Genomic DNA, 24,676 nt, shown 5'->3' on the forward strand with positions numbered 1-24,676 from the left:
TACAAGCAGCATTTCACACCATTTCAACGCAAACATGTCCATTAACATATTTTCTGGCATTCTTGGCATTTTTGCGTGGGCTGTAAACGGGATGACGACAAACAAAATGACAACTAATGTGTATAATCATGTTTTGTTGTTACACTCTACTGAAATTTGGGGTATGTTCTTGTCATGTAAATTCTGGGAATTTTGTGTATATGTATATATACTATGTGTAATTATGTGTAGACGAAACATGACAGATGTGGCAGCATACGTCATATGTAAAAGTATCTTCATACTGGTATTTGGTTTGGTTTTGCGGATTGCATATTCTGATAGCCAGTTTGCCTCCTCATTTAGGTGATATATAGACTAGTTAAGTGTATATGGAGAAAGGGATGTTTGAACCTTGAGACTCGCCCTATGACAGCTGGGATGGATGAACCTTGAGATTCACTCTGAAAGGCTGCAACTCTTCATGTTTACAAAGCTTGTGCTTTTTGTCACTCTTGGCAGTTTTTAATTTTTTTCCAACCATATGTCACATAAATAATACCAATTAAACCACATTATCAGAGGCTTCTTTGTTCCCCATAATTCTAACTTTATTTGTAACCATTTCCTCTGTGTGGAGTTTGCTTGGTCTCCCTTTGCTTGCATGGATTTTGTCCAGTTACTCTGACTTCCTCCTAGTCCCCAGACATGCATGTTAGGTCCTGTGATAGACCTGTTATGCTGTAGAAGCTCAGATAGGCTCCAGCCTCCACCTAAGCATGAATTAGCACTGTTACAAGGGTGAATGCTCATAACATGACCAATATTATGAGTGCCATCATATGTACAGGTAAATCTTTATGTACAAAAGCTCAGGCTGGTTTGGCTCTCAATGATGTGAAACAACCAGACTCCAACACATCGATTCCTTAAAAAAACTAGTGCATGGCTACTTCATGTCAGAAGTACTTGAACTTCACCTCCTCCATCAATCTCTCCAGCCTTCCTCCCCCTTTCTCTGCTCTCCTCCCTGATTCCTCATCCTAGCTCACTACTAAACTCCCCTTCGTCAGCACAACTCTTTATTTTCTCGTACTACAACAGCGGCAGTGCTGTCTGCCTGACCAGTGCATCCCCTGTGCTGCTCTGCCACTGCTGCTAACCTGCTTTGCAAAGGGCAGGAAGGCCCATCTCTGGCCCGGTGCCTGATGGGCTCCGACAGCAGTGTGTTCTGGGATTACAGCCACTGAAAAGGGGGGCATTCCAGCACTGGTGGCTTTTGTCACAGCATGGCCACTGTTTACTTTTGACAAGACAGCTGTTCAAAGCCCTCCTGGCCCCAGCGTAGGGCGTAAAGGGAAAGAACCCAAAGGTGACTTCCGTTTACTGGTGGCATCGCTGGACTTGGCCTGAGGCCCCTTCTTCTGCTACTGCACGACCATCTTAACTTCACATTTGACATTGCCCTGATGATAATAAAACTTTGTTTCAACATTTCATCCTGCACATGCAAAAATATTTATTCCATTTAATTGCAAAGTTTCATAGTGTTTTCCTTGCCTTGTTTCTTGATTTCTTCCCCATGTCTTGTGCTAATGATGCCACATTTACCCAGCACTTCCATTTGCTTTGTTTACTGGTTTGTATGTGTGCACTACATGTGCGCAGAGTGTCAGCTTGGGGCCCTTGGGTAGCTGGTACCTCTGTTTCTTTGTATATAGCCTGCATGTGGTTTCAGGATGCATGTACTGTAATTAGTAGTTATCCTAATAAATGCTTGGTGCCTCTGTAGGAGCAGCTGGTCTAACACAGAGGAATGATAATGAATAGACGGCTGAGCACGACACAAGTGGTACACAGCCATACAACAAACTCTCACACATCCTCAAATGACAAAATTAGGAAAACGGAAACAAATAACTATATTTGTGAATTGTATGTAAATTCCTAACAAAATCCTTTCTTTGATCTGAAAAACAAAAAAACAAACCAAATCTCTCTCTTGCTATCAGCCCATGCAAAAGTAAGACACATACTACCCAAAAATCTAGAGAAATTAATTCCTGGGAATGTGGCGCCCCTCTGTGGTGCTTTGGGCTTCCTGCTTCACTTGTAACAAACAATGTACAGGACATCTCAGACTTGTTCTATACGCTTTATTGGCTATGCAGACTTGATTACAACAAATGATAAACATGGCAAAAATAAGACATTATAACCATAAAACCATATTTTTAATCATCTTAGTAGAATAGCGTTGTGTTTTACTTTAAAAAAGTGGTTCTTTTAGTCAGAAATGGAAGATACAACAATAAGTAGTATAAGGGCTATATTCCTTCTGTGACAGTTTTTATATTAACATGAGCTTGTTCACATTATTTGTCCAATAATGCAGCATTCAATGAATAACCATAAATACACAGGATTTATATAAGGCTAATCAAATCCTTCAAAAACAAGAATAAACTTCAAAAACAAATTTCAGAAATGTCAGAGGGAAGCTTCACATGGTGAGCGGTGCCAGTGGTGACATGGACTTGGCACAGCTTCAAAAGCTAGTCTACTGTACATACAAATTACACATAAGGCAAATGTGACTTGAGCTAGGCTAGCTGCTTGCTTGTATTTTTTTTATATAATTGTAGCGTGGCAGGCCTAGGAATCACAGTTACACTGACATATGAATGTCACACAAAAAAATGATCCAGTTACTCTCCTTTAAGTGAATATTTAATCATTAAAATTAATTTCCTCATTTGTAACAGAATTTGTTTGTTCAGCATGAATGATGAGCAAACCAACAGCCAATTAAACACCTAAGGTGATCAATAAAAACAGAATGGAATCAATGAAAGTTCAACTACATACATTCAGATAGAGTTTGAGAGAAACTTAACAGAGAAAATAAACAACTCCAGTGCAGAAAGAGACAGACAGTGACATCCAAAACAAGCAGTGAATAGTCTTTCCTTTAAAAGAAGGAGGTGGAGAAAAAAAATGAAGGCCCAGGTGAGAGGATGATCTGCGGTCAGTTTTGGTTTCCTTGAGTTGAATCCAAGTGTTTATTACAGTTTTTTCATCTGTTGGTTTGTGTTGTGGATCTTTGTATCCATTTTGTCCACTTTATTTAGCAGAGCATCAATGGAGTCGTCCTGAGCATCAATTTCAGACTGCAGACCAAGCCCAAGATTCTTCAGTCTACCCAAGCCTACACACATCTCATCTAAGACATTCACAAAAGACATCAGTTCAATTACAGCAGACAAACTTTATATAAAAAACGTGGTATGTAACTAAATAAGTGCAGAATTTCCCTACCCAAATTTTTGTCAAGAGTGTTGTGAGCCTCCTTCAGGTATCTGTTCTTAGGGTATCCATTCTGTTGAGATGAGCCATCATCTATTGATGCAGTAGCTCCAAATCCTAAAACAATGAAGTAAGAAATAGTGAGAGCCAGTAAGTGGTGGGAAGATACCGTAATGCTGAGGTTCTTGTTCCAGCACTTACCTCCTGTATCCAGTTTTCTTAGGTTGGGGTGGCTAGCTTGGTACTTATCTTCATTTTCTCTGCTGCTGGACAAGGCAGTCTGTAATCTGAGAAAGTCAGATAAGAATTGTTCAAACATTTTGGGAGAGACGGTCAATAACAAGTTGTACGCATGAAAGTAAAAAATAAAAATGAATTACCTGAACTTCTAAAAGAAGTGAACATTACTTTAACACAAATTCAGAGTAACTGTTTTCATGCTTTGTTGTAAAATATGATAACTTGTCCCTACACATAACAGCATATCAATCTTTAATATATTGAAAGTCCTCTAAATCACAGAACTCCTTGATTTGTTTAGGAGTTCAAACATGCAGAAATGAAACTGGATGATGCTACCACACCTCACTGACACAGAGAATAAAAACAAACTTACCCTTCACTGGCCTTGTAGGCCTTTGGCTGCTCAGGTGGTGGCTTTGTCTCTGGCGTTCCCTTAAAATAATTGACAAGGCCGCCCCACACACTCTTAATACTGTTAATGTGCCTTTGACTGGTCTTCAGGTCTTGATCCATGTTATCCAGCATCTTGTCTGCCCTCTTTATAGCCTCACCCTGTCGCATCAGCTCCTGCAGACAAGAAGAGACTAATTCAGGATGAGGTATGGGAAGACGGGGCCTTTAAAAATAACTCTTTGTTGACTATGACCTTTTCACAGACAGTGTCAATTCTTTGTATAGTAGTGTGAACCTTATTCATTTAAGATACCTCTGCAGTTTCCACACCCATCTTCTCCGATTCATAGATGAGGCCAAGTGAGCGGTAACTGCTATCCACAGCAGACTGCGCTGTACGCATCACTTCCTGCTGGAGGCATCTCTGCCTCCTCTCTGCTTCACTCAACCCACTGTCACTTGGCTCGTCATCAAACCCCCTACTTTTAGGCTTGAAATCCTCCTCATCATCATCATCTGCAAACGGGTTGTGGGATTTAGGGTAGGCCATCTGTGGAGCAGAAACAAATGTTTTGGTAATTTTAGCTAAAGGACTATAAGCATCAAGCATCAAGTTACATGCAGTTTAAGAATGAGCTTTTCTTCACAACAAGGAGTTTTTGTTACCTGTAAATAATGGATTTTACATTGCTTAAAACTGGAACAACTTCTTGGAACACAATCAAACAATAAACAGGTTAATAAAAGATAATATATTTGGTTCCAGTCTTGATGATCTTTGGCTTTTTTCAGCTGCTCCCTTTAGGGGTTCCCTAAACAGATTATCTGCCACAATCTGACCCTCTCCCTGGCATCCTCTTCTGCCACACCAACCCTCTGCATGTCCTCCTTCACTGTATCTATGAATCTTCTCTATGGTCTTCTTGTTTTTCCTCTTGCCTGGCAGCTTCATCTTTAACATGCTTTGTCCAATGAATCTAATATCCCTCCTCTGCACATATATCAAAACCATCTCAACTACACCTCTTAAACATTGTCTCCCAAAACTTGATCTTTTAAGTTCACTTATTCACTGATTAAATCCTTCAAACAGTCTGAGTGTTATTTATCTTGACTTCAACTAAATTCGCAAAAGCAACAGTTGTCTCAAGGTGCTTTGGATTGCAAGGTAAAGCCTATAATAGTAGAGAGATAACCCAAAGGAGATCCCCTCCCCTGCCCTCAATTTTTACTGGAAGAGACCTCCGGCAGAACCAGGCTCAGTTAAGGACAGGCATCTGCAGATCAGCTGCACACACATCTAGCCATTCCATCTATTTTCTTCTGGTTATCCAATTCAGGGTCAAACGGTGGACTGGAACCCATCTCAGGAGTCATAGGGAGAAATGCAGAGCTAACACATAGGAGACTCTTTGGCACAACATGTTGAATTCCATGAACTGAATAGGCGGAGGAAAATGGATAGATCGATAGATAGATAGATCGCACCTCGTCGGGAAGAAACGTTATTTATTATATTTTGGGATCGGATAGCTGAATAATTAAACGATGCGTAACATAATACATCTGCTATTTAGATAATAATTAGTTTTATTAAAACAGTACGTTTTTGTTGATAAAAGAAGGTTAATTGTTCATTTCGAAACTTGTCTGAACTCGTGCGATTACGAAAGCTCCAGCGTGTTAGCTTCGGCTAACTTCAACGTTGTCCAACAAGTAATTCGAGCAAGAGTTAGGTTTGTCAACGTATTTCACATTAATCATCTGCAACAATACCTGCTGTGTTATATTAAGAGGAGAAAAATAAAACAGTATTGCAAGTCAAGAAATGTTTGATGTATCGCCGGGGTGTTGGTCTGCTAGTCAACCGTTAGCTTAACTGCCAGTCAACTAAACGACCACATCCGCAAGAGTCACCACAGGCAGTTTTCTCTTATTGAACAAATGCTGTCTAAAAGTGTAAAATAATAAAAAAAAGACACAGTAACGATTAACTTAACAGACAAACCTTTGACCACAGGAGCCGCGGCAGACGACGTTGTTGCTCTATCAGCTGACTGAACTCTTCCTATCACGTTTGATGACGTTGCACACACACTTTCGCGACAGCTGATCTTGCGTAAAGGAAACGCACACCAGGGCGATATTGGGGTTACTCACTGATAAAAACCCACGCAGGTTGTAATGTAAATAATAAAACTACAATCCATACATTTGCTTAATTTGATCTATTTCAAGCCCTTTGTGAGTGAGTTGCTGCGGTAACGAAGAGCCCCTGTTAGAAATGTCCCTGCTGAGTTGCCGTACTGCGGCTCTCCCAGGCAGCCCCGCTCGCTTGTTTCCTCTCAGCGATGAATTGCGCTGGTTTAATGTAGGGGTAAACATGTCCGTAATGGGAGGTGGTACGAGGGGGTTTTATTTTAACACAGTCCTGTCGCTGGCCCGCTCTTTAGCCGCTCACCGCCCCGCACCGGTCGAAAAGGTGAGAAAACAAGCGTGAGCTCCAAAACACGCAATAATTAACCATGTTAGTAATTAGAAGCAGTGGCAGGGTTGTTCAGGGTGTAGCTGCGCTTCCGCACAGGCGGTGGCTTATTTTGATCAACGACATGACAACCAAGCTAACATTTAACAGTTATGCTCGTATGCTTGTGTGCGAGTCTCCGTGGTTATAAATCTCTAAAACGCGAGCAGTGGTCTCCAAAACACTGAATCAGAAAAGTGGGCAGTGCAGAGGAAAGTGGCGTCGCTGTGTGGTGCCTGTTACTGCATCGGACGGACAGAGCGGTCAAGCTTGATCGGCACTGCAGTCAAACAGGTTTACAGAGAAATCTTTGAGACAGGAGTTCATTCACAGGCTGCTCTGTTTGTCTTTACTGCTACCAAAATCCGCCTACATGTGTTATATAGTTGGAAACCTGTTGCAGATTGATAGTTGGGTCTTACCAATATAGGAAAGGTTTTTAATTTTGAAAAACAAAAAAACAATGGGTAAATTTTGTAAATGAAAGTAAAGGGTTAGAAGGGAACAAATGAAGCCATTATCAAAAAGCTGTCACCAAGAGTTGTAACTTTATCATGGGTTATGTTATGTAATGCCCAGTTCCACTGTGTGTTTGAGCTGTAGGGAGGAAACTGCCTGGCACTTTATCAGATATCATAAATGCTTGTATCTTGCTTGCTTGCTGGGTTATACAGTGTGCATAGAAGTGTACAGATTCCAGATGTCTTCCGGTAGATGATCAGGTGACCCTGAGCCATCCCTTAGTTGCAATAGGGTAAGGTGATGGAGGCTTCTCGTGATGCACTGTTTCTTCTTCTTCTTCTTCTTTTCACTTTCCCTGTGTTTATATCTCCCTTTACTTTTAACCCTTAGCTATTATTAATATCTGGCTCTCCTTCACAGTGTCTTTTGTCCTGTTTCCCACTCCCCACCCCAAGCTGTCTTGGCAGATGGCTGCCCTTCCCAGAGTCTGGTTCTTCTTGAGGTTTATTTTTGTTGAAAGGGAGTTTTTCCTTGCTACTTTTGCTTGCTCATAGGAGGGTTGTCTGATTGTTGGGGATTTCTCTCTATTAGTGTAGTAGAACTTAATTGAACAGTGTAAGACTAACAAATATTACTCTCATTGAACCACACACTCACTCTGAAACATCTGGAAGTTTGCTTCCGCCACTGAAAAAAAGTATTTTGCCATCTGTAAGTCCAAATCTTTGGTAATTATCTAAAATTTTAAATTTTTGGTATCTCAAAACTTTTCCTTAGTAAGTTATACGTATTAGAAAATAACTTGAAATTTCAAGTCATTAAGGCTAATACTTGAGAAAATAACCCCAAAATTTTGACTTATGGATGGTAACACATGCTTGTTTTTCAGTATACAAACAGGTTTTAACACTTGACATATTGTCTAATCCTGTAGTGTTATGTTTTCATATGCTGTGTGACACAAACACACTGGGCTGTCAAGTGAGATAAATCAGCTTGATGTGTGAATATTAGCAGCCTGGACTGTTACTTTAATATTTATTTTTGGCCTTTTAGGTTCAGAAGCTGCAATGTATGTGTCCAGTGGAAGTCCGTGGTGTGTTCACTCTGGATGTGCGTCGCAGAGATGCTGTTATTGCATTGGCTGTGTTTTTGGTGGAATCTGGCTTACAGGTGGGTGGATGTCAGTAAAAAGCTGAGCAGTTTTCATTTCGCTTCAAGCTGTTCTGGTAATACAGTGGATTTAAGATTTCATAGTTTAGTTCATTAGATAGTGAAGTATTGGCATTGCATATTGACACAATACTAATTTTCTATTTTCCTAACTGCTTATCAAACTCTGTTTCACAGGTATAGCAATGGTAATATTGTATTAGAACTATTAGTCCACGTTTGCTCCTGTGCTCTCCTCTGACTACATGTATCCCTGTGATAAGCTTATTCTCATAATCTGATTAATCTGGCGATTAGACATGCAGTTAGCCGTGTAAGCCTCTAACCTCATCACACTTAGACACAGTTGGGAAAGCTTCCCTTCTGTTTGACAGCATAGTGCTGGATGCCTTACTTTTATTTTTAAAGCTGTGATACACTTTCTTTGACCCAGATTTTCTTGTGTGAGATAACCTCGTTGTTTTGATCCGTCAGTGCTTGTCAGGCATGCAAAAGTGCTGATTTTATGCTGCAGAGTGCACTTGTTTGTGGTGTGTAATGATTTGTTTTACTCCTGCAGCACAAAGACATACTTGTTTCTTACTTGCTGAGCCTACTGAGAGGGCTGCCACGGGTCCAATGGATCGAGGAAAGCTCAGGAAAGAAAGGAAAGGGTAAGAAGAATCCTCTTATAGTGAAGCTTTTAGTTTTACAATAGACTCCTTTTACTTGTGGCAGTAGAATTTCTAGCAATTCTTATTAATTAATTGTACTGTGTTGAGATATATTACACTAGACAGATGGGTTAATTTATACTTGAATTGCATATTGTGAACTGCTGTTTCTGTTCAGCATAACGCTCTGTTGCTCTAATTTTGATGTTTACATTTTTGGCAAATCTGCTTATCATTATTTCTTTTCTTTTGTTCAACCTTATGAGGCATTCAATTCAACTGTGTCTGTGTAACTTTCTGCTCCTCAGAATTTCTCCCCGTAGCAGACAACTTCAGCTTCTGTCTAGTGACTCTTCTGTCAGATGTGGCTCAGAAGGATCCAGACTCAAGACAAGAGGTCTGTTTAAAAAGTGGTGATAAATCGTTATATTATTCACAGGGTTGGGGTGCATTGCATTTAAGTGCTAACTCACTGTTTTTGCACTGTTTTCACTATAGATCTTGAACACTATAATGGAGGTCATGCAGGCGTTACAGGATATGTGCCAAACACCGGATAATCATGACAAAGGTATAGATAGAAATGCAACAAACATTCTGACTTTAGCTTTTAAAACAAAAAAAGAACCTTAACGCTGCTCTTTTTTGTCTGCAGTCTTCCTGTGCAAGTATATTGTTCCCAGCCTGCTTGGCATGACTCGGGCATTTGGCCGCTACAGCCACACAGATGAAGCTCTGTTATCCAAGTTGTTCCCCAAAGATTCTCCGCAGGCACGATGCGTTACAGAGGAAACAGAGGGTGTACGGCGCAGATCCTTCAATGACTTTCGTTCTATTCTGCCGTCCTCACTTCTTACAGTGTGCCAGAGTGATACTCTGCGCAGACGCACCGGGACCAACCTAGATTCATCTGCACAGGTCGGTACATGTTGCCGGATTCCAGACGTGTTTTGCTTGTTCAGGATAATTAGGGGACAATCCAGAGCAATCATAGTTTTATTTGCTTTGTTAATTCATATTATTCAGTGATAATGGTGGTATGTTTCGTTACCCATTAAAGTTGTGTAATGTGCTTTCAAACAGATCAGTACAGATCCAGGAGGCCACTCACCCTGCTCTCCTACAACTCCTAGTCCACATTACTTGGAAGGTAAAACTGAAGAAACAGAAGTTACTTTAAAAATATTTGTGTCTTAGTTTTTAGTTTAGTCTGGCAATTCAGCTCAGCTTATTATTATCAGCTGTCAACATTATGTAACAACTGGGCACTTTTTTTTAGGTTTGTTAGGGTGAACTGCAATATCCCCCATATTGTAACTTTGTAATAAGCCAGACTATAAAAACATTGTAACTGTAGTTAGCCTTTTTTTGTTTGGGTTCATGCCGAGTTTTATAGCTGCTACGTTATGCCAGATTGGCCTTTAATTGCTTTATGCCTGAAGTAGTATTTCCAATCCTGTATTACTCTATAATTTTGGAAATGCCAATTCATTCGTTGTTTGTGGTCAGATTAAGAGTTTTGTAACATTTGCTGTATTTCCACAGATTTCCTGTTAACTATGTTGCATTCCAAACTCAGGGAATGTGTTTTTTGTAAACTGTGTGGGACAGACTCAAAAAGTGTTTTATTTCAGTAATTCTACACTTATAATCTGCAGTATTACAAGCCATAATCTGTTACACAGAAAGGTTTAATTGTTGCTATGGAATGTAGATTCAGTAGAATAATGTGCAACAAAAAAACCCTTATTTTCCAAAGTGAACTAATTCTATATTATTGAAATAGTACCCACTGAGATCTAATGGAAACAGTCATATTTCATCCTACTTGTTTTTGTTAATAATTCTTCTGCTCCCACTGATTTCAGGTGCCTATTTTCCAGACAGCAACACAGTCGACCCTGACTACTATTTCTCTACAGTCAGCTCCAGTTTCTCGGTATCTCCACTCTTCCTGGGGGAAGGAGAAAATGAGGTGGAGGTGCCTGTGGATCTGCTCCGACAGCTCCTTGCCATGGTGCAGTAGCCTACTACCCGTACACCGCTTACAACCCTTTAAATCTTTTACTTTTGCTTCTTATCCAGTATATGTATCTTGAGCCTTTACAGTAGTTGTGTGCAATGTTGGCTTGCAGGTGAAGAAGTTTGTGTCCGAGTCCTTTTTGAAAACTCTGGATGCCACAATGACAGAAGTCATAGAGGTAAGCATATGACCGTTGTCGGTGCAGAATTGTAAATGGTAAATTCAAAGTTAGACACAGGATCTTATCAGTTAAGTAATCTGTTCTGTCAATGTCTCCTCTGTTTGTTGTTAAGTGTAATCCTGGAATCAACCTCTATTACAAAACCTTCAGTGACCCTCTCTATGTGTGTGTGTTCAAAATGCTGCGGGACACACTATATTACATGAAAGGTAAAACAACAAAGAGAGCGTATTTATTATGCATTGACAGCAGGCAGCCCTGCCGTTGCTATTGTTCTGTTTGCCAGCCAATTTTGTGCTGAACACTATTTTACAAATACTCATTCTCTCTTTATGTTTTTAAAGCTCTGCAGCCAACGTTTGTGCGGGAAGTGCACGATTTTGTACTGGAACAGTTTAGCAGCAGTCAGTCGGAGCTGCAGAGGGTTCTTCATGACACTGGAGGGCTGCCAGGGGAACAAAGCCCCCTCAAGCTTCGTTGCCAAGCCAACGCTGCATGCGTGGACCTTATGGTGTGGGCCGTTAAAGATGAGCAAGGTAATGGATTGCAGCAGAAAGTGAACAGTGTGTATTCAGACATCATAATCAGAGGGATCTGGATGTGTTTGCTGGTGCTGATGCTGTTATATTTTTTTTCTTCAGGAGCTGAGAATTTGTGTACCAAACTGTCAGAGAAACTGCAGTCAAAAACCTCCAGTAAAGTCATCATTGCTCATATGCCTCTGCTCATCTGTTGCCTACAGGTATAATAATATTAATACAAATGTAGAAAAGTACAGTGTTACAGAAGGTTCTGGACATTTTGTTTCTGTGCTGGGCATTGGTTTAATGGTTTTATGACTGTCTTCTACTTCATTTCAGGGCCTGGGTCGCCTGTGTGAAAGGTTTCCAGTAGTTGCTCACTCTGCCACAACCTCTCTCAAGGATTTCCTGGTGGTTCCTTCTCCTGTTCTTATAAAACTCTACAAGTACCACAGCCAGTACAACACAGGTGCTTACTGTGTAAAATGGTTTCTTCAAATCCACGTCTGAGCTAAGACTCAAAACTCCTATCCTCATAAGAATTTTGCTCTAAAAACACCATGAAGCATAATTAGGATTTTTTTTTCACAGCAAATATATATAGTTTAATTTAAAGAGCATAGTCTCTTCCAAGTCTTCACACAGAAAGGACGTTTTCTAAGTTGAACACGGGTTAATAGCACCAAAGTTTCCTATGACTGTGCTGCGGTAAACCTGCAACTTCTGCGTGAAAGTACAGTGAAATTAATATTTCAATTGCCACTTTGAAAACAGCATCCAGCACACATCTATCTTATTCAAAGAACAGCACAGTTGGTGCAAAGATCAATGAGTCATATTGCTAAGAGCACAATGACAAATATGCATCAATAACAATGTCATTGTTAACAGCGCCTGTCGTGCCTAGACATGTTCATTGATGAGTGGCTACAGACTCAGAACAGTTGTAAATGTAATTCAGGGTATAGATTTTTGCCTGACCACAGAGTGCTGTGTTTTTATAGACAAGTCATTTAATTTATAAATTACAAAATGCGCTCTTTAGATTTTACACTTGGCTTGGTTTTACATAGTGTTATAACTTGTATTCTGTTTGCGCTAATATTTATGTGTTTGTGCTGCTGATACACTTCTTTCAGGCACAGGAGAAATTAGGATAAATGTGACCAATGAGCACTCTCAGTCCACCTTCAACTTACTGTCAAACAGGAAAGACCAGCCTTCCATGTACGAACAGCTCAGAGATATTTCCATTGACAACATCTGCAGGTTGGATACAAACACACCTAGCACTGCTCCTCTGAGATTTAAAAAATAATTCAACTGTTTTTTTTTAACTTTCTGTTTTTACATTTTTGTCCTTTTCTCTCTCAGATGTCTGAAAGCTGGTTTGACAATGGACAATGTCATAGTCGAGGCTTTCTTGGCTAGTCTTTCAAACCGTCTATACATTTCACAGGAGAATGACAAGTGAGCAACATTTCTAGTAAAAACAAAATACTTTAGGCTTTAGAATCACCCAAGTGATATCCAAGTCCTTGACACAGATACCCTGATGAACTGCTTTAAAAATAAATAATCTAATTTCTTCCAGGGATGCCCATCTAATTCCAGATCACACCATTCGAGCACTTGGCCACATTGCAGTAGCTCTGAGAGACACTCCGAAAGTCATGGAGCACATTCTTCAGATCCTTCAGCAAAAGTTCTGCCAGCCTCCTTCACAGCTGGATGTGCTCATCATAGACCAGCTTGGCTGTATGGTCATTACAGGAAATGTATGTAGACATTGCAGAGAAACTTGCTCCCAATTTTTAGATGTCTTCATGGTGGACAGGGCATATAGGGAAAGGAGTAAATAATTATCTAACAAATTAAACCATAGGTGAACTGCTTGCCCTAACAAAATCTATGTTCCCTAACAATACTGCTAGCTTCTGGTAATTGCTATTGCTTAAATATACCAAAAGTATAAATACTAACAAAAGTAACCCTTTTTGTGCTGCTACGCCAACCCACGACAGCGGTGGTGTTGGACATGTTTTTGGTTGGTATGTCTATCCTGATGTCATCCTGTCCTTCATATTTATACCTCAGGAACGCTTTGAGGGAATTCCTTTAAGATTGGCACAAACCTTACACTTGGACTAAACATAAGACTGACAACTCAGGAATTCATATACTAATTATCACAAAATATCAAATCAATGTCTGTCAGGATAAAATGATTAAGCTGTAAATATTTCTACATAAAAGATCAAAGATTGTTTTGCAGCTTTATAATATTCAGCTTTTGACACTTTACTTGGCTTTATTCAACACCACAGACAGAAAAGGAGATTGTGACCATACTTATTATTTGATGGGCTACTGAGCTGTTTACATAATATTTGGTCCCACGCTCTTAAATGCCTACAAAATGTGTAGTACATATAAACTCATCAGCCCGTTCATTAGGTTCACCATGCTAGTACCAGGTTAGTCCCCCTTTTACCTTCAAAACTGCCTTTAATTATTTGTGGCAAAGATACAAGAAGGTGCTTAAAACATTACTCAGAGATTTTGACCCATTAAAAGATTGGTTGGCTGCACATCTATGATACAAGCCATCACCACCACCAGTCTGACTGAAGGATCTGAAGCTTTCATTTTGTTTGTGCCATATTCTGATCACATCATCCAAATATCACAACAGAAACTGAGACTCCTTAGATCAGGAAACATTTTTCTAGTCTTCTGGTATCCAACTTTAGTTAGCCTGTGCCAATTATAGCCTCAGTGTCCTCTTTGTGACTGACAGAAATGGCACCTTGTGCGGTCTTCTACTGTTTTAGCTCACCTACTTCAAGGTTTAATGTGCTGGTTTAATGTCTCCAGCATACGTTGGTTGGTGAAGAGTGGTTATTTGAATTACTGTTGCCTTCCTGTCAGCTCAAAATAGTCTGGCCATTCCCCTTTGACCACAGGCATGAATAAAACATTTTCACCCAGAGCAATGCTGCTCACTGGATATATTCTCCCCCCCCCCAACCATTCTCGATAAACCCTAGAGGTGGCTGTGTGGGGAAATCCCAGTAGATCAGAAGTTTCTGAAACAAGATCAGTCTGTCTGGCGCTAACAACCTTTTCATGTTCGAATCACTTAAATCACCTTTCTGATGCTCAGTCAACAGGCCATCTTGACAGTGTCTACATGCTTAAGTTAACTGAATTCCTGGCATGTGATTGGCTGACTAGATATTTATGTTATCAGGAAGTTGAACAAGTATACCTAATGAAGTGGCGATTGAGGTTACCCTGATGTAAACTGCAGCTTGATTTGGTGGTAGAGGAATACAGAGGCGTTAATTCGAGCTCCTTTTGCTGAAGATGCTGACACATCGTAATTATTGTAAACTTGTCAGCTGGTGTTTATTTCTTCAGTGCACTTAAGCTTTAAGAAAGGATTCCAAGATTACTAATGACACTCCACTGGAGTGTAACCAGGTGCTCTGGAAAAAGCCCGCTCTCATTCTGACAAACAACATTTAAAAAAAAAGTACTGAAAATAGATCTCACCAAAAATGCCCAACTGATATAGATCTTTTGCATTTTATTACCACTAATGTTTATTGTTGAGGAAATTGTAACTTTTGTAAGCAGCACCGTGTTATCTTGTCATTCTCCCACTATTAAAAACTGGTTCTTACATTCCAGCTTTTAACCATGTCTTTATTTGTCTCTTTGTTTGTAGCAATACATCTACCAGGAGGTGTGGAATCTGTTCCAGCAGATCAGTGTGAAAGCAAGTTCAGTGGTCTACTCAGCCACCAAAGACTACAGAGATCATGGCTACAGGTCAGCATCTGCTCTCACATTTTTCAACGAGTGACCAGCGGCTGCAACAGTGTTTAAAAATTCTTCTTCTTTGTTCTTACAGTTCTAGACTTCTATGTTATACTTCTGCCTGATTAGTTATTACAGGCTTGTTTATCTTGGTTACATTTATGGCTATATGTACTGCAGCTGTGTTTAACTTTTTCCTCCATCTGTGCTGTTGTTTCCCCATCAAGGCACTGCTCTCTGGCAGTGATAAATGCACTTGCCAACATTGCAGCCAACCTGCAGGGGGAGCAGCTTGTGGACGAACTGTTGGTGAACCTTTTAGAACTGTTTGTTCAACTGGGCCTTGAAGGAAAGAGAGCCAGCGAGAGGGCCTCTGACAAGGGCCCCGCACTAAAGGTACGTGGTTCCTGACATAAACATCCAAACACCACAGGAAATTGGTAACAGCCACATTGATGGCATGCTAATAGCTCTCTCTATCACCCTAGGCATCAAGTAGTGCTGGAAATCTTGGAGTCCTCATTCCAGTCATTGCTGTGGTGAGTAGCCGTTATAGGGGGTTTCCCTTTAACGGCTCTTTTTGTAAGTGTTAAAATACCCGTACGTAGGTTAGCTGAGGTAGCTACATCAATGTTTGAGTTCTTGCAAGGGAATACAAAGTGTTAGTTAGGTTTTAACTGTATGAACAAATATTTACCAAGTCAGTTGCAGTACAGACATCGGTGTTATAGTTCAATGCTGAATGCTACTGCTTTAAGCCCCCCCAAACATTATGCGCCTACTGTAATATTATAATACAATCTATTCAGTTTGTATTTTTTTAGTGTGTATATATAGACCTCCACTTGTGTGCTAGTTAGTACTTTCCATTAATAGTAATAGTTTTAGGTCTTAACATATTAAATATTTAAATAGTAAAGTTGAAATTTTCTTTTTTAGAGCACCCCCCCTTTTGTTAAAAAAAAAGTAATTTTACAAGATTAAGCTTTATTCACAGAATTGACTGTTTCACTTCAGCCTTAGAGTAAGAACATTTTCATAATTCTGTTTTCTGAGCACGCTTCTACATTAGTGTCATTGCAGAAGATAAAACATTAACAGACTGATAAGAATTTATTGAGTTATTCAGAGACACTCTGTGCTTTGAATTATATAAGGGAGAACTTTAAATGTTCAGCTAGAGGCTATACTCGCATGAAAAATTCTTTACTTGATGTCAACTTCTAGAATCAACCAAATCTAGTCGGTCATTCTAAGCAGGCTTGTCATGAATAGTTTAGCTGTGCAACACAACTTTTTGTTTAGCTCTGGGAGGGATTGGCCACCCGGCCCATGAACACAAGGCAGTTCGTGCGGTGCTCGTAGATCAGGAAGAGGAAGGGGTGATCGATGACGAAGCGAATCTGAGAGGAGAGCGGCATGAAGCCCACCTGAGTCAGAGCAGCAGCTTCTGTTCCCTCTTCGTTCACAGTGATGATTCCTTGGTGCTTCAGCTACAGAGAGAAATCAGAATCTGTACATTACTTTGAAAGGAAGTATTGCGTGCTGTTAATAAGATGTCCAAGTGACTGAATGGATCACAGATCAAGATTATTTGTCAGCGATTTAGTGTTGCTCACCCAGTTCATGGAAACTCTTTCAGAGGTCATGCCAGAGAAATCGGCAGTCTCCTCAAACATGCCAGTGAGGCCCATCTTCTTCATGTTTTCAATCAAGTCATAGTTTTGCTCCAGTTTAAACCGAGGTAGCACAATCTCACGTGTCCTGAAGGGGACATAGAAGTTTGTCATAGTTGAATCGTTTTAAATCGCAACAATATCTGAACTTTTTTTCCCACTTTTCCACATAAACCAGTAGCTTTAAAAGATCCTCTACTGAAAAACATTATTGAATGTCTCAGCTGCTGACCTGTTTGTCATGTTTTTGAGCCACTTATTGACAACCGTGGGAGAGATTTCCTGCTCCAAAGACCTCATGCCAGTGAGCTTCCTTGGCAAGGCGATGAGCATGCTGATGTTTCCTGTGTATGGGAGCTGAAAAAAGGAAATTTGATCTTTTTGTGGTGCTGTTTACGCGTCCCTGTTTGGGAGAACATTTTTGTTAAAGATTGGCCACCCACCTGTAGGATATCACAGTCTAAATCGTGATCGGCAGCAGCTAGATAGTTCCCCTTGTTTGTCATCATTGGCACACGTACATTTGTTTTTTCATTAACTCTGAAGTTGCGATAGTGAGTCATTTCTTTAGGGAATTTTTGCTCCCAAGTTCCTGTTTAGTCAAACAAATCAAGTCAAATAGCCATGTTGAAATCATAGGGGTCTTTTGAAAGCATGTCATATTTTTTTTTCTCACCTTTGAAGTACAGGTAGTTGAGTAGCATCAGCACCATATTTGGGTCCACACTCTTCAGTGGTTCCCGAATCAGCCCTTTGGTCAGCTTTTGTATGCGTTGGTTTGCCTTAGCCAGAAATGCAGGGTCTCTGAAGTCCACTGACTGAGGCTCTGCAAAATAGTAATTCTTTGTCTCTGCACGGAAAGTATCTTTCACAGAGATGCTGTTCTTGACGTAGACGTCATTTACAGAGCGCATTGTGTAGCCAAAGTTCCTCCTGAAGAGCCTGTGTGTCAGCTTCCTGAATAGCTTGTGCACCGTTGTGTTGTCATAGTGATGACTGGCGTTGACAAACTCAGCGAATCCCAGAACTTTGTAGATCTGATCATGGGTTTCAGATCTCGCTCCTAAAGACATCATCCCCATGGCAATGGAGATCCCAGCGGGTGCTAGCAGGATGTTGTCAGTTTGGTTGACGTTGTTTCGAAGACTTCGATAGAGGTTAAAGCCAAAGCGGCCATTCACCATGTTGAGGCGCTGAAGGCGAGAACGACCGTGGAACAGTCGCAGAAGTCTGGCACGCCGAATCTTTGGGTCAGAGGGTTCGGCAAAGATGTCAATGTCGGGGGCTGGTGTGGCGATCTCATCGACCTCATCCCCTTCACTGAAAGACATGCTTAGAGTCATCATCTAAACATTTAAAAGTAGAATAATAAGTAACTGTTTATTGTGGTTTGTTCATGTGTCCCATAGGTGATGTGTATACACAGTTACATCATCAACACTACCAAGAAAAATATCACAAGTGTACAAGTGTTTATGTTGTAAACTAACTTCAGTTAATATACACTTTAAGTATTTTTACAAAAACATATTTAAACAATCCACCCTAGTAAAAAAAAAAATCACTAATACTTACATGTAGTCATCACTGCCTGCTGCTAGGATCTTATCGAAATCAATATAATCTTCATCCTCAAAGCCATCAAATAGGTCATTAGTGACAGTGTTTTCCTTGTGGTACTCCAAGGGTAGGGAGTCTATGTCCACTGTGCCATCTGCTTCGAAGCCTCTGGGGTCGGGTTTGGGGTCACTGAAGTGAGAGCTGAGATCTTTGATTCCAGCCCGAGATGGACTAGCCAGCAGACAGACTGCTGAGATGAGAGTGATGACCCACATCCTAATGGCTGAGGCAGAGGAAATGCATATTTAGCACGACCACTTTAAATAGATTTGATTCAATTAGATGCTGAAAAATCTGTAGATGTGAAATAATTTGCTTGCTGTTGAAAAATTTAACCTAGTTTTTTAATGATAACAGCAGTTTGTCTATAATAACGGTAATGTCTTACCTTTACCGAGTCGTGGTGTAAAGTCTTCTGTTGCTTCTGTTTGTAGGACTAAGAGCAAAGAATTGAATACACCACTGAACTTTGATGTGGGCTTCTCTTGAACAAATAAACCAGATCAAACAGACCAAAACGTCCTGTGACTGACTCAAACCTTTAACTCTTCACCATTCTGCTCACTTGTTAAGAATATATTTTACTAACAGTTAAATCTCCTGTAGTTCAGTAACACATTGTTTGCAGCTGTTAATTTATTTGTAAGCCTTACACTTTTTTAGTATGCATAATATCCAGTGTGTAATAACCTTTTGTACTCAAAGGAAGTACCAGTATTTTGGGGGATTTTTTTTATATTCACTTTTTGCATAAAATTATTGATTTAAGCGATAATTGCTCTAAATCAATCATTGTTATCTGTCTTGTCTGGCTTTTTTGACTCATAGTTGACCAGGAGGCTTCCACCAATCAAAGAGGCCAAGCCCCGCCTCCAGAAGCTGTTTAGGGACTTCTGGTTGTACTCAGTGGTCATGGGTTTTGCTGTGGAAGGATCAGGTAAGCAAAGAATTAAGTAATTTTCATATGCTAAGCTCATATGTTAAGCTCCTCCCATGATGAGGCTCCTTGCCTTGTTCAGCACTGATGTTTTGGAATCTCAAGGCATCTGTAGCTTTCATTTATAAAACATAGATCATGTAGTTGTTGGTTTAGACTTAAACAAGCACAATTACAAGAAATATAATAATCATGAAGATTTTATACCAAAAATATAAAGATAGATCAATTGTCACAAACTTAATTTAATTTTAAGATTCACCATAAACATAAGATTCATAGGTCTGTGTCAGTGTCTAACCAGAAGTACTAGGAGGTGCTTCTGCAGTAGCCAGGGGTATGTGGAGTGAAGAACTGAGTAGAATTTAACAAGATCTAGAAGGGAAAGGTAATAGATGCATAGTCAGTAGTACATTGTAGTCAGAAGTTATTAAAAGAAATACATTAACAGTTATAAATTAGAATGAAATTGCTGGCTTACAGTAAAATTATTAAACATGATTGTGTATAATTTCCTTAGAGATTAATAAAGTATTCTGATTCTGAAAACAAAGTTGTTGCACAAACTTTGAGGATAAATCAGTGAAACTGATCAGTAATAGATGTTAAATTAAGTAAAATTCTAAAAATAAAAGAAACGTTCCAAATTCTGTTCAAAATGGATTCAGCTTATTTATTTTTTTGTCCCGGTACATCTGCCACAGCTGTGTTGATATGTGGAATGAAAAAGGCTCACAGCAGCAAACCAACATGTTTCTGTATTTCTTGAAATATATTTTGTCTTTTTAGGGCTTTGGCCAGAGGAGTGGTATGAAGGTGTGTGTGAGATTGCTACCAAGTCTCCTCTTCTCACCTTCCCCAGTGGAGAACCTCTGCGGTCTGAGCTACAGTACAACTCAGCTCTGAAAAACGACACAGTCACCCCGGTACAGTGTTCAAAATAGTTTTGATTATTTTTTTTTAATTAAAGGAATACCAGAATGAATCTTTAGGTGTTCAAATCTTTTTTTCCTCCAGGCGGAGTTGAGTGAACTGCGGGCAACCATCAGCAATCTCCTTGACCCACCTCCTGAAGGGTCTGCCCTCATTAACAAGCTAGATTTTGCCATGTCCACATACCTGCTCTCCGTCTACCGATTAGAATACATGAGGTCAGCTCTATTGGCATGAGCTTAATTTCCTTATCTTTTCTCACTTTGATTGCTTAAGCGAGGTCAAAATGTGCAAAAATATAATTTCCTCCTGTTATCTCTCTCAGGATGCTGCGATCCAATGATCCTGATAGGTTCCAGGTCATGTTTCGATACTTTGAAGACAAAGCCATCCAGAAAGACAAATCTGGTGAGAGCTTTGTGCCCGAATCAATTTAATCATCCTGTTGTCTTTTTAATATATGGAACCCATTTTCTCAGTTTTCCTTTTTTGCAGGCATGATGCAGTGCATCATTTGTGTTGGCGACAAGGTATTTGATGTTTTCCTTCAGATGATGGCTGAGAAGGTAGGGGGTATTTAAATAGTAAAATATGTGGAGCTTGCAACATTTAATTAAGTTCAGATTTTAAAAAATCATTTTGTTTTTAATGTTTTCAGGCAAAGACCAAAGAACACGAAGAAGAATTAGAGCGTCATGCCCAATTCTTGTTGGTGAACTTTAATCATACCCACAAGAGGATCCGCAGAGTAGCAGACAAATACCTCTCTGGTTTGGCTGAGACGTGAGTAGAAATCATTTAGTTACCTTGTCTGCTTTTTTCTCGCTTATCATTTTTTCTAAGTATTTTTACATCCTTCTTTCTGAACCAGATTCCCTCATCTACTCTGGAGCGGTCGTGTGTTAAAGACCATGTTGGACATTCTGCAGACACTCTCTCTGTCACTAAGTGCTGTGAGTATGAGGAGAGGGTTGATGTGATAGACAGAGTGCCAGGTTCTCTGTTTGAGTGCCTGGTTCTCGGTCCCTGTACCGATAACATAATGCAGAGTCAGCAAGTCGGTGTGCTGTGGTCGAATAAAAGAGGTTTTAAGTTAGATCTCATGGAAGTGTTTAAATAGATGCAAATATAGACTTCATGTGAACAAAATGTATTCTCCTTTACTTTAGGACATTCATAAGGACCAGCCATACTATGACATTCCCGACACCCCATACAGGATCACTGTTCCTGACACATACGAAGCCAGAGAGGTGAGTTTGGGCTGTTATTACACTTCTGACCACTAGAGGACAGCACAGTATGGGCTTCAACAATAGTAGGGAGAGAGTTCTTTTTTATCATATCAAGTGTAAACTGTATTTTAATGGTGGACTGAGGTTTGGGCTCTTAAAAAAATGTAGAAGTTAAATAAACAAGTGGCATTTGGTTTGTGCTAGAATTTATTTTACTCAGTGAATGTCCGCCACTCTTTTTGCCATCAGAAGAAAGATGCCCAATGAATTTACTTTACCAAATGAACCATCCCGGCCTTGCCGTATCGGTCTATTTGATTCACCTTTTGTTTATTTTTGTTTATTTTATTTTATTTTCACTTGCTACACACGGGACAGACAGACTGGGGGAAAGAAAAGGGAGAAAGAAAGAGAGGTAGGGAAAGAAAAACAGCGGGGAAGAGGAACGGTGATGAAGGGCAAAAAAACAAAAACCAACAAAACAAACAGACAAAAAATACACATATCAATCACCTGGATCACCTGTTGAGAAAGAAAAAAGAGAAAACAAGCAAAGAAAAAGAGAGCAATATAATAAACAACATCATTGCAATGATCTATGTGAATATAACAGTAAATACTAAATATTGAATATTATTGCCACTCTTGTTCTTAATAAAGTAGCACTATGCCTTTATTTCCCAACTCCTTTTAGAGCATAGTAAAAGACTTTGCTGCTCGCTGTGGTGAGATCCTGAAAGAAGCAATGAAATGGGCTCCTTCGGTCACAAAGTCCCACCTACAGGTTAGTTTCTTTTAAGTTTTTATTTAATAGATGGCCACTATTAATTTATTTTAAGCAAGCAATTAACTTTTACCTCTGCATTTTGAAAAGGAGTGTTTACTTTGAGTAAACAAGGCATAAGTGACTGTAAATGATTCTTGTCATATCTGCTATTTCGATTTTTCTTGCAGGAGTATCTGAACAAGCATCAGATCTGGGTGTCAGGACTGTCACAGCACACTGGCCTTGCAATGGCCACAGAGAGCATACTTCACTTTGCAGGCTACAACAGACAGAGTACTACACTAGGCGTGAGTCACAGATACACTTACAGCCACGGCTTCACACAAATCCTTCTGATCACCGCAGTTATCATACTGTAAATATTGGATTTAACCCCCAACTAAATGTCAAGATAAATGTAGACAAAATGAACCAAACTGATGGTGAGATAGAATCTACTGCATTTTAGCAATTCTGCAGAAAGATAACATTCACTAAACCAATACGGTATTTTTTTTTAACATATAGTTTAGATGCAAATTAGTGCAAAGACACAGTTCTACCAAAGATATGTGTAGTCAGAATTCTTAGAGCACAGTAGATGACAGGAGAAAGAGCATTTTAGTAACACACTGTACTTGGAGCAAACTGCAAACTAAGAATGTTTAATTCTAAATGGCCTCCCAGGTTTGTTGATTGAATGCTCATTAATAGCTGTCCAACATAAAGTGCTTTTTAACATGCCATGTGCAATTTAGCAGCTTTGCCAAAGACGTCGGCTTTTTGTTTGTATTCAGAAAAAGGTCCTTGTTGATTTTTTTTGTTGTGCACATATAGCTTGTGTGTTTTATTTAGTTGCTTTTTAAACAATTTGTAGATGTCTATGTTCATGTGTGCATGCTTACTAGTCTGTGTGACATTATTTTGCTTGCTAGGCATTTCTTATATTTTCTTTGGGCCTGCATTCTGCTATATCTGTCTTTTCATTTGCTTCATTTGTTGTATTTTGTCTTTATTAAACTGCACCGAACTACCTACCTGGTTGCTTGGCCTGTGTACGGATTTGCTGGTTACCTGGTTACTTACCTGCAATGGACTGGTGGGTTGGTTGGCTGGCTGGCTGGTTGCCCATTTGGCTTACTGGTTATGCCGGTACTGTCCTCCACCATGTGCCCAACCATAGGCTGCTTTCCCTCAGGTTGGTCTGATCACTAAATACAGAGAAAAAGGCCTCAGGCATGACACCCTCAGTATATCCAAGTGTGACATTAAAGCTGTCGCTCATGCTTCCATAGTTTCCATGCAGTTATTTGGCAGTTACATTGTGTTTTTTTCCCCCCTTCAGACCACCCAGCTGACAGAGAGACCAGCATGTGTGAAAAAAGACTACTCCAACTTCATGGCGTCACTCAATCTGCGAAACCGGTACACAGGAGAGGTAAACTATACTGGGAATATTTAAAAGCACAGCTACTCCTATTCTCTTCTGCTCTCTGATGCTATCTCCTGTCTTTTTTATGTACTGTCTAGGTGGCTGGTATGATCCAGTTCTCAGAGGCGACTCACAGCCAGTCGGATCTCAACAAGTTGATGATCCATCAGATGACCAGTGCTCTAGATAAAAAAGACCCCGAGGCCTTCACCCAGGCCATGTTCAAGATGGCTGCCCTCCTTATAACTACCAAAAGTGAGCAGCTCTGCTTCTCTTAAATCACGCCTGTTATTTATTTATTCATTTAATTATTATATAAAGTTCACTTTTCATTAGTAATTTTCTTGTTTTTATGTCTGGCTTTCAGACTGCGATCCACTGCTCTTGCACCATCTTTGTTGGTCTCCTCTGAAGATGTTTACAGAACATGGCATGGAAACTGCCATTGCCTGCTGGGAATGGCTACTGGCTGCGCACAATGGGGTGGAAGTGCCAGTATGTGTCACTTCTCTTAAAATCGTTTAAATAATTACATGAATGCATGTTTAGTTTAAGTTGATTATCTTTAATGTTTCTTCTTAGTTCATGCGTGAAATGGCAGGAGCTTGGCAGATGACAGTAGAGCTGAAAATGGGTTTATTCTTGGAGGCTAAGGTCGAGGCTGGCCCTCTGGCTGTCTCAGAGGAGAGTCAACCTACACCCTGTGCTCCTGATGTCGTGCCTCACTTCCTCTGGATAGAGGTCAGTTATACAGAATAATATTGTGTTGTTTGCTGTTTAATGTTCATTTTTAA

General features: G+C 39.9%; 3 protein-coding genes across 4 annotated transcripts in view; 1 reads left to right on the top strand and 2 right to left on the bottom strand.

Annotated features, from left to right (window-relative positions):
- Window positions 1–2,120: 2,120 nt before the first annotated feature.
- snap29 (synaptosome associated protein 29) lies at window positions 2,121–6,197 on the bottom strand. Its single transcript, XM_086314968.1, has 6 exons — window positions 5,930–6,197; window positions 4,235–4,471; window positions 3,902–4,095; window positions 3,487–3,572; window positions 3,298–3,402; window positions 2,121–3,202 (listed from the first exon to the last, which is right to left on the bottom strand). The coding sequence occupies exons 2-6, from the start codon at window positions 4,469–4,471 to the stop codon at window positions 3,045–3,047; spliced, it is 780 nt and encodes a 259-aa protein (XP_086171094.1). The 5' UTR covers window positions 5,930–6,197; the 3' UTR covers window positions 2,121–3,044.
- pi4kab (phosphatidylinositol 4-kinase, catalytic, alpha b) overlaps window positions 6,191–24,676 on the top strand; it is a 29,675-nt gene continuing 11,189 nt past the window's right edge. Inside the window, exons 1-34 of one of the 2 annotated variants that reach the window (XM_086314964.1) lie at window positions 6,191–6,403; window positions 7,964–8,080; window positions 8,640–8,733; window positions 9,042–9,130; window positions 9,232–9,304; window positions 9,389–9,651; window positions 9,817–9,883; window positions 10,602–10,750; window positions 10,869–10,934; window positions 11,050–11,146; window positions 11,282–11,473; window positions 11,579–11,679; window positions 11,798–11,927; window positions 12,598–12,727; window positions 12,833–12,928; window positions 13,053–13,236; window positions 15,192–15,295; window positions 15,511–15,679; window positions 15,772–15,822; window positions 19,408–19,516; window positions 20,306–20,442; window positions 20,534–20,667; window positions 20,775–20,857; window positions 20,945–21,015; window positions 21,108–21,232; window positions 21,321–21,402; window positions 21,619–21,702; window positions 22,379–22,468; window positions 22,639–22,758; window positions 23,634–23,648; window positions 23,796–23,888; window positions 23,981–24,137; window positions 24,250–24,377; window positions 24,465–24,623. In XM_086314964.1, the coding sequence (XP_086171090.1) occupies window positions 6,206–6,403; window positions 7,964–8,080; window positions 8,640–8,733; window positions 9,042–9,130; window positions 9,232–9,304; window positions 9,389–9,651; window positions 9,817–9,883; window positions 10,602–10,750; window positions 10,869–10,934; window positions 11,050–11,146; window positions 11,282–11,473; window positions 11,579–11,679; window positions 11,798–11,927; window positions 12,598–12,727; window positions 12,833–12,928; window positions 13,053–13,236; window positions 15,192–15,295; window positions 15,511–15,679; window positions 15,772–15,822; window positions 19,408–19,516; window positions 20,306–20,442; window positions 20,534–20,667; window positions 20,775–20,857; window positions 20,945–21,015; window positions 21,108–21,232; window positions 21,321–21,402; window positions 21,619–21,702; window positions 22,379–22,468; window positions 22,639–22,758; window positions 23,634–23,648; window positions 23,796–23,888; window positions 23,981–24,137; window positions 24,250–24,377; window positions 24,465–24,623 (3,957 nt within the window). In that variant the 5' untranslated portion in view covers window positions 6,191–6,205. The remainder of the gene's footprint in view (window positions 6,404–7,963; window positions 8,081–8,639; window positions 8,734–9,041; window positions 9,131–9,231; window positions 9,305–9,388; window positions 9,652–9,816; window positions 9,884–10,601; window positions 10,751–10,868; window positions 10,935–11,049; window positions 11,147–11,281; window positions 11,474–11,578; window positions 11,680–11,797; window positions 11,928–12,597; window positions 12,728–12,832; window positions 12,929–13,052; window positions 13,237–15,191; window positions 15,296–15,510; window positions 15,680–15,771; window positions 15,823–19,407; window positions 19,517–20,305; window positions 20,443–20,533; window positions 20,668–20,774; window positions 20,858–20,944; window positions 21,016–21,107; window positions 21,233–21,320; window positions 21,403–21,618; window positions 21,703–22,378; window positions 22,469–22,638; window positions 22,759–23,633; window positions 23,649–23,795; window positions 23,889–23,980; window positions 24,138–24,249; window positions 24,378–24,464; window positions 24,624–24,676) is intronic. The other variant, XM_086314965.1, reaches the window with a different exon arrangement.
- serpind1 (serpin peptidase inhibitor, clade D (heparin cofactor), member 1) lies at window positions 16,254–19,119 on the bottom strand. Its single transcript, XM_086314967.1, has 7 exons — window positions 18,968–19,119; window positions 18,535–18,802; window positions 17,636–18,279; window positions 17,403–17,551; window positions 17,192–17,316; window positions 16,903–17,047; window positions 16,254–16,776 (listed from the first exon to the last, which is right to left on the bottom strand). The coding sequence occupies exons 2-7, from the start codon at window positions 18,792–18,794 to the stop codon at window positions 16,585–16,587; spliced, it is 1,515 nt and encodes a 504-aa protein (XP_086171093.1). The 5' UTR covers window positions 18,795–18,802; window positions 18,968–19,119; the 3' UTR covers window positions 16,254–16,584.

Source organism: Aulonocara sp. 'chitande type north' Nkhata Bay, linkage group LG12 (assembly GCF_057382095.1).
Source record: "Aulonocara sp. 'chitande type north' Nkhata Bay isolate Kocher_YH1m ecotype deep benthic linkage group LG12, A_spYH_male_GT1.1, whole genome shotgun sequence".
NCBI classification, from domain to species: domain Eukaryota; kingdom Metazoa; phylum Chordata; class Actinopteri; order Cichliformes; family Cichlidae; genus Aulonocara; species Aulonocara sp. 'chitande type north' Nkhata Bay.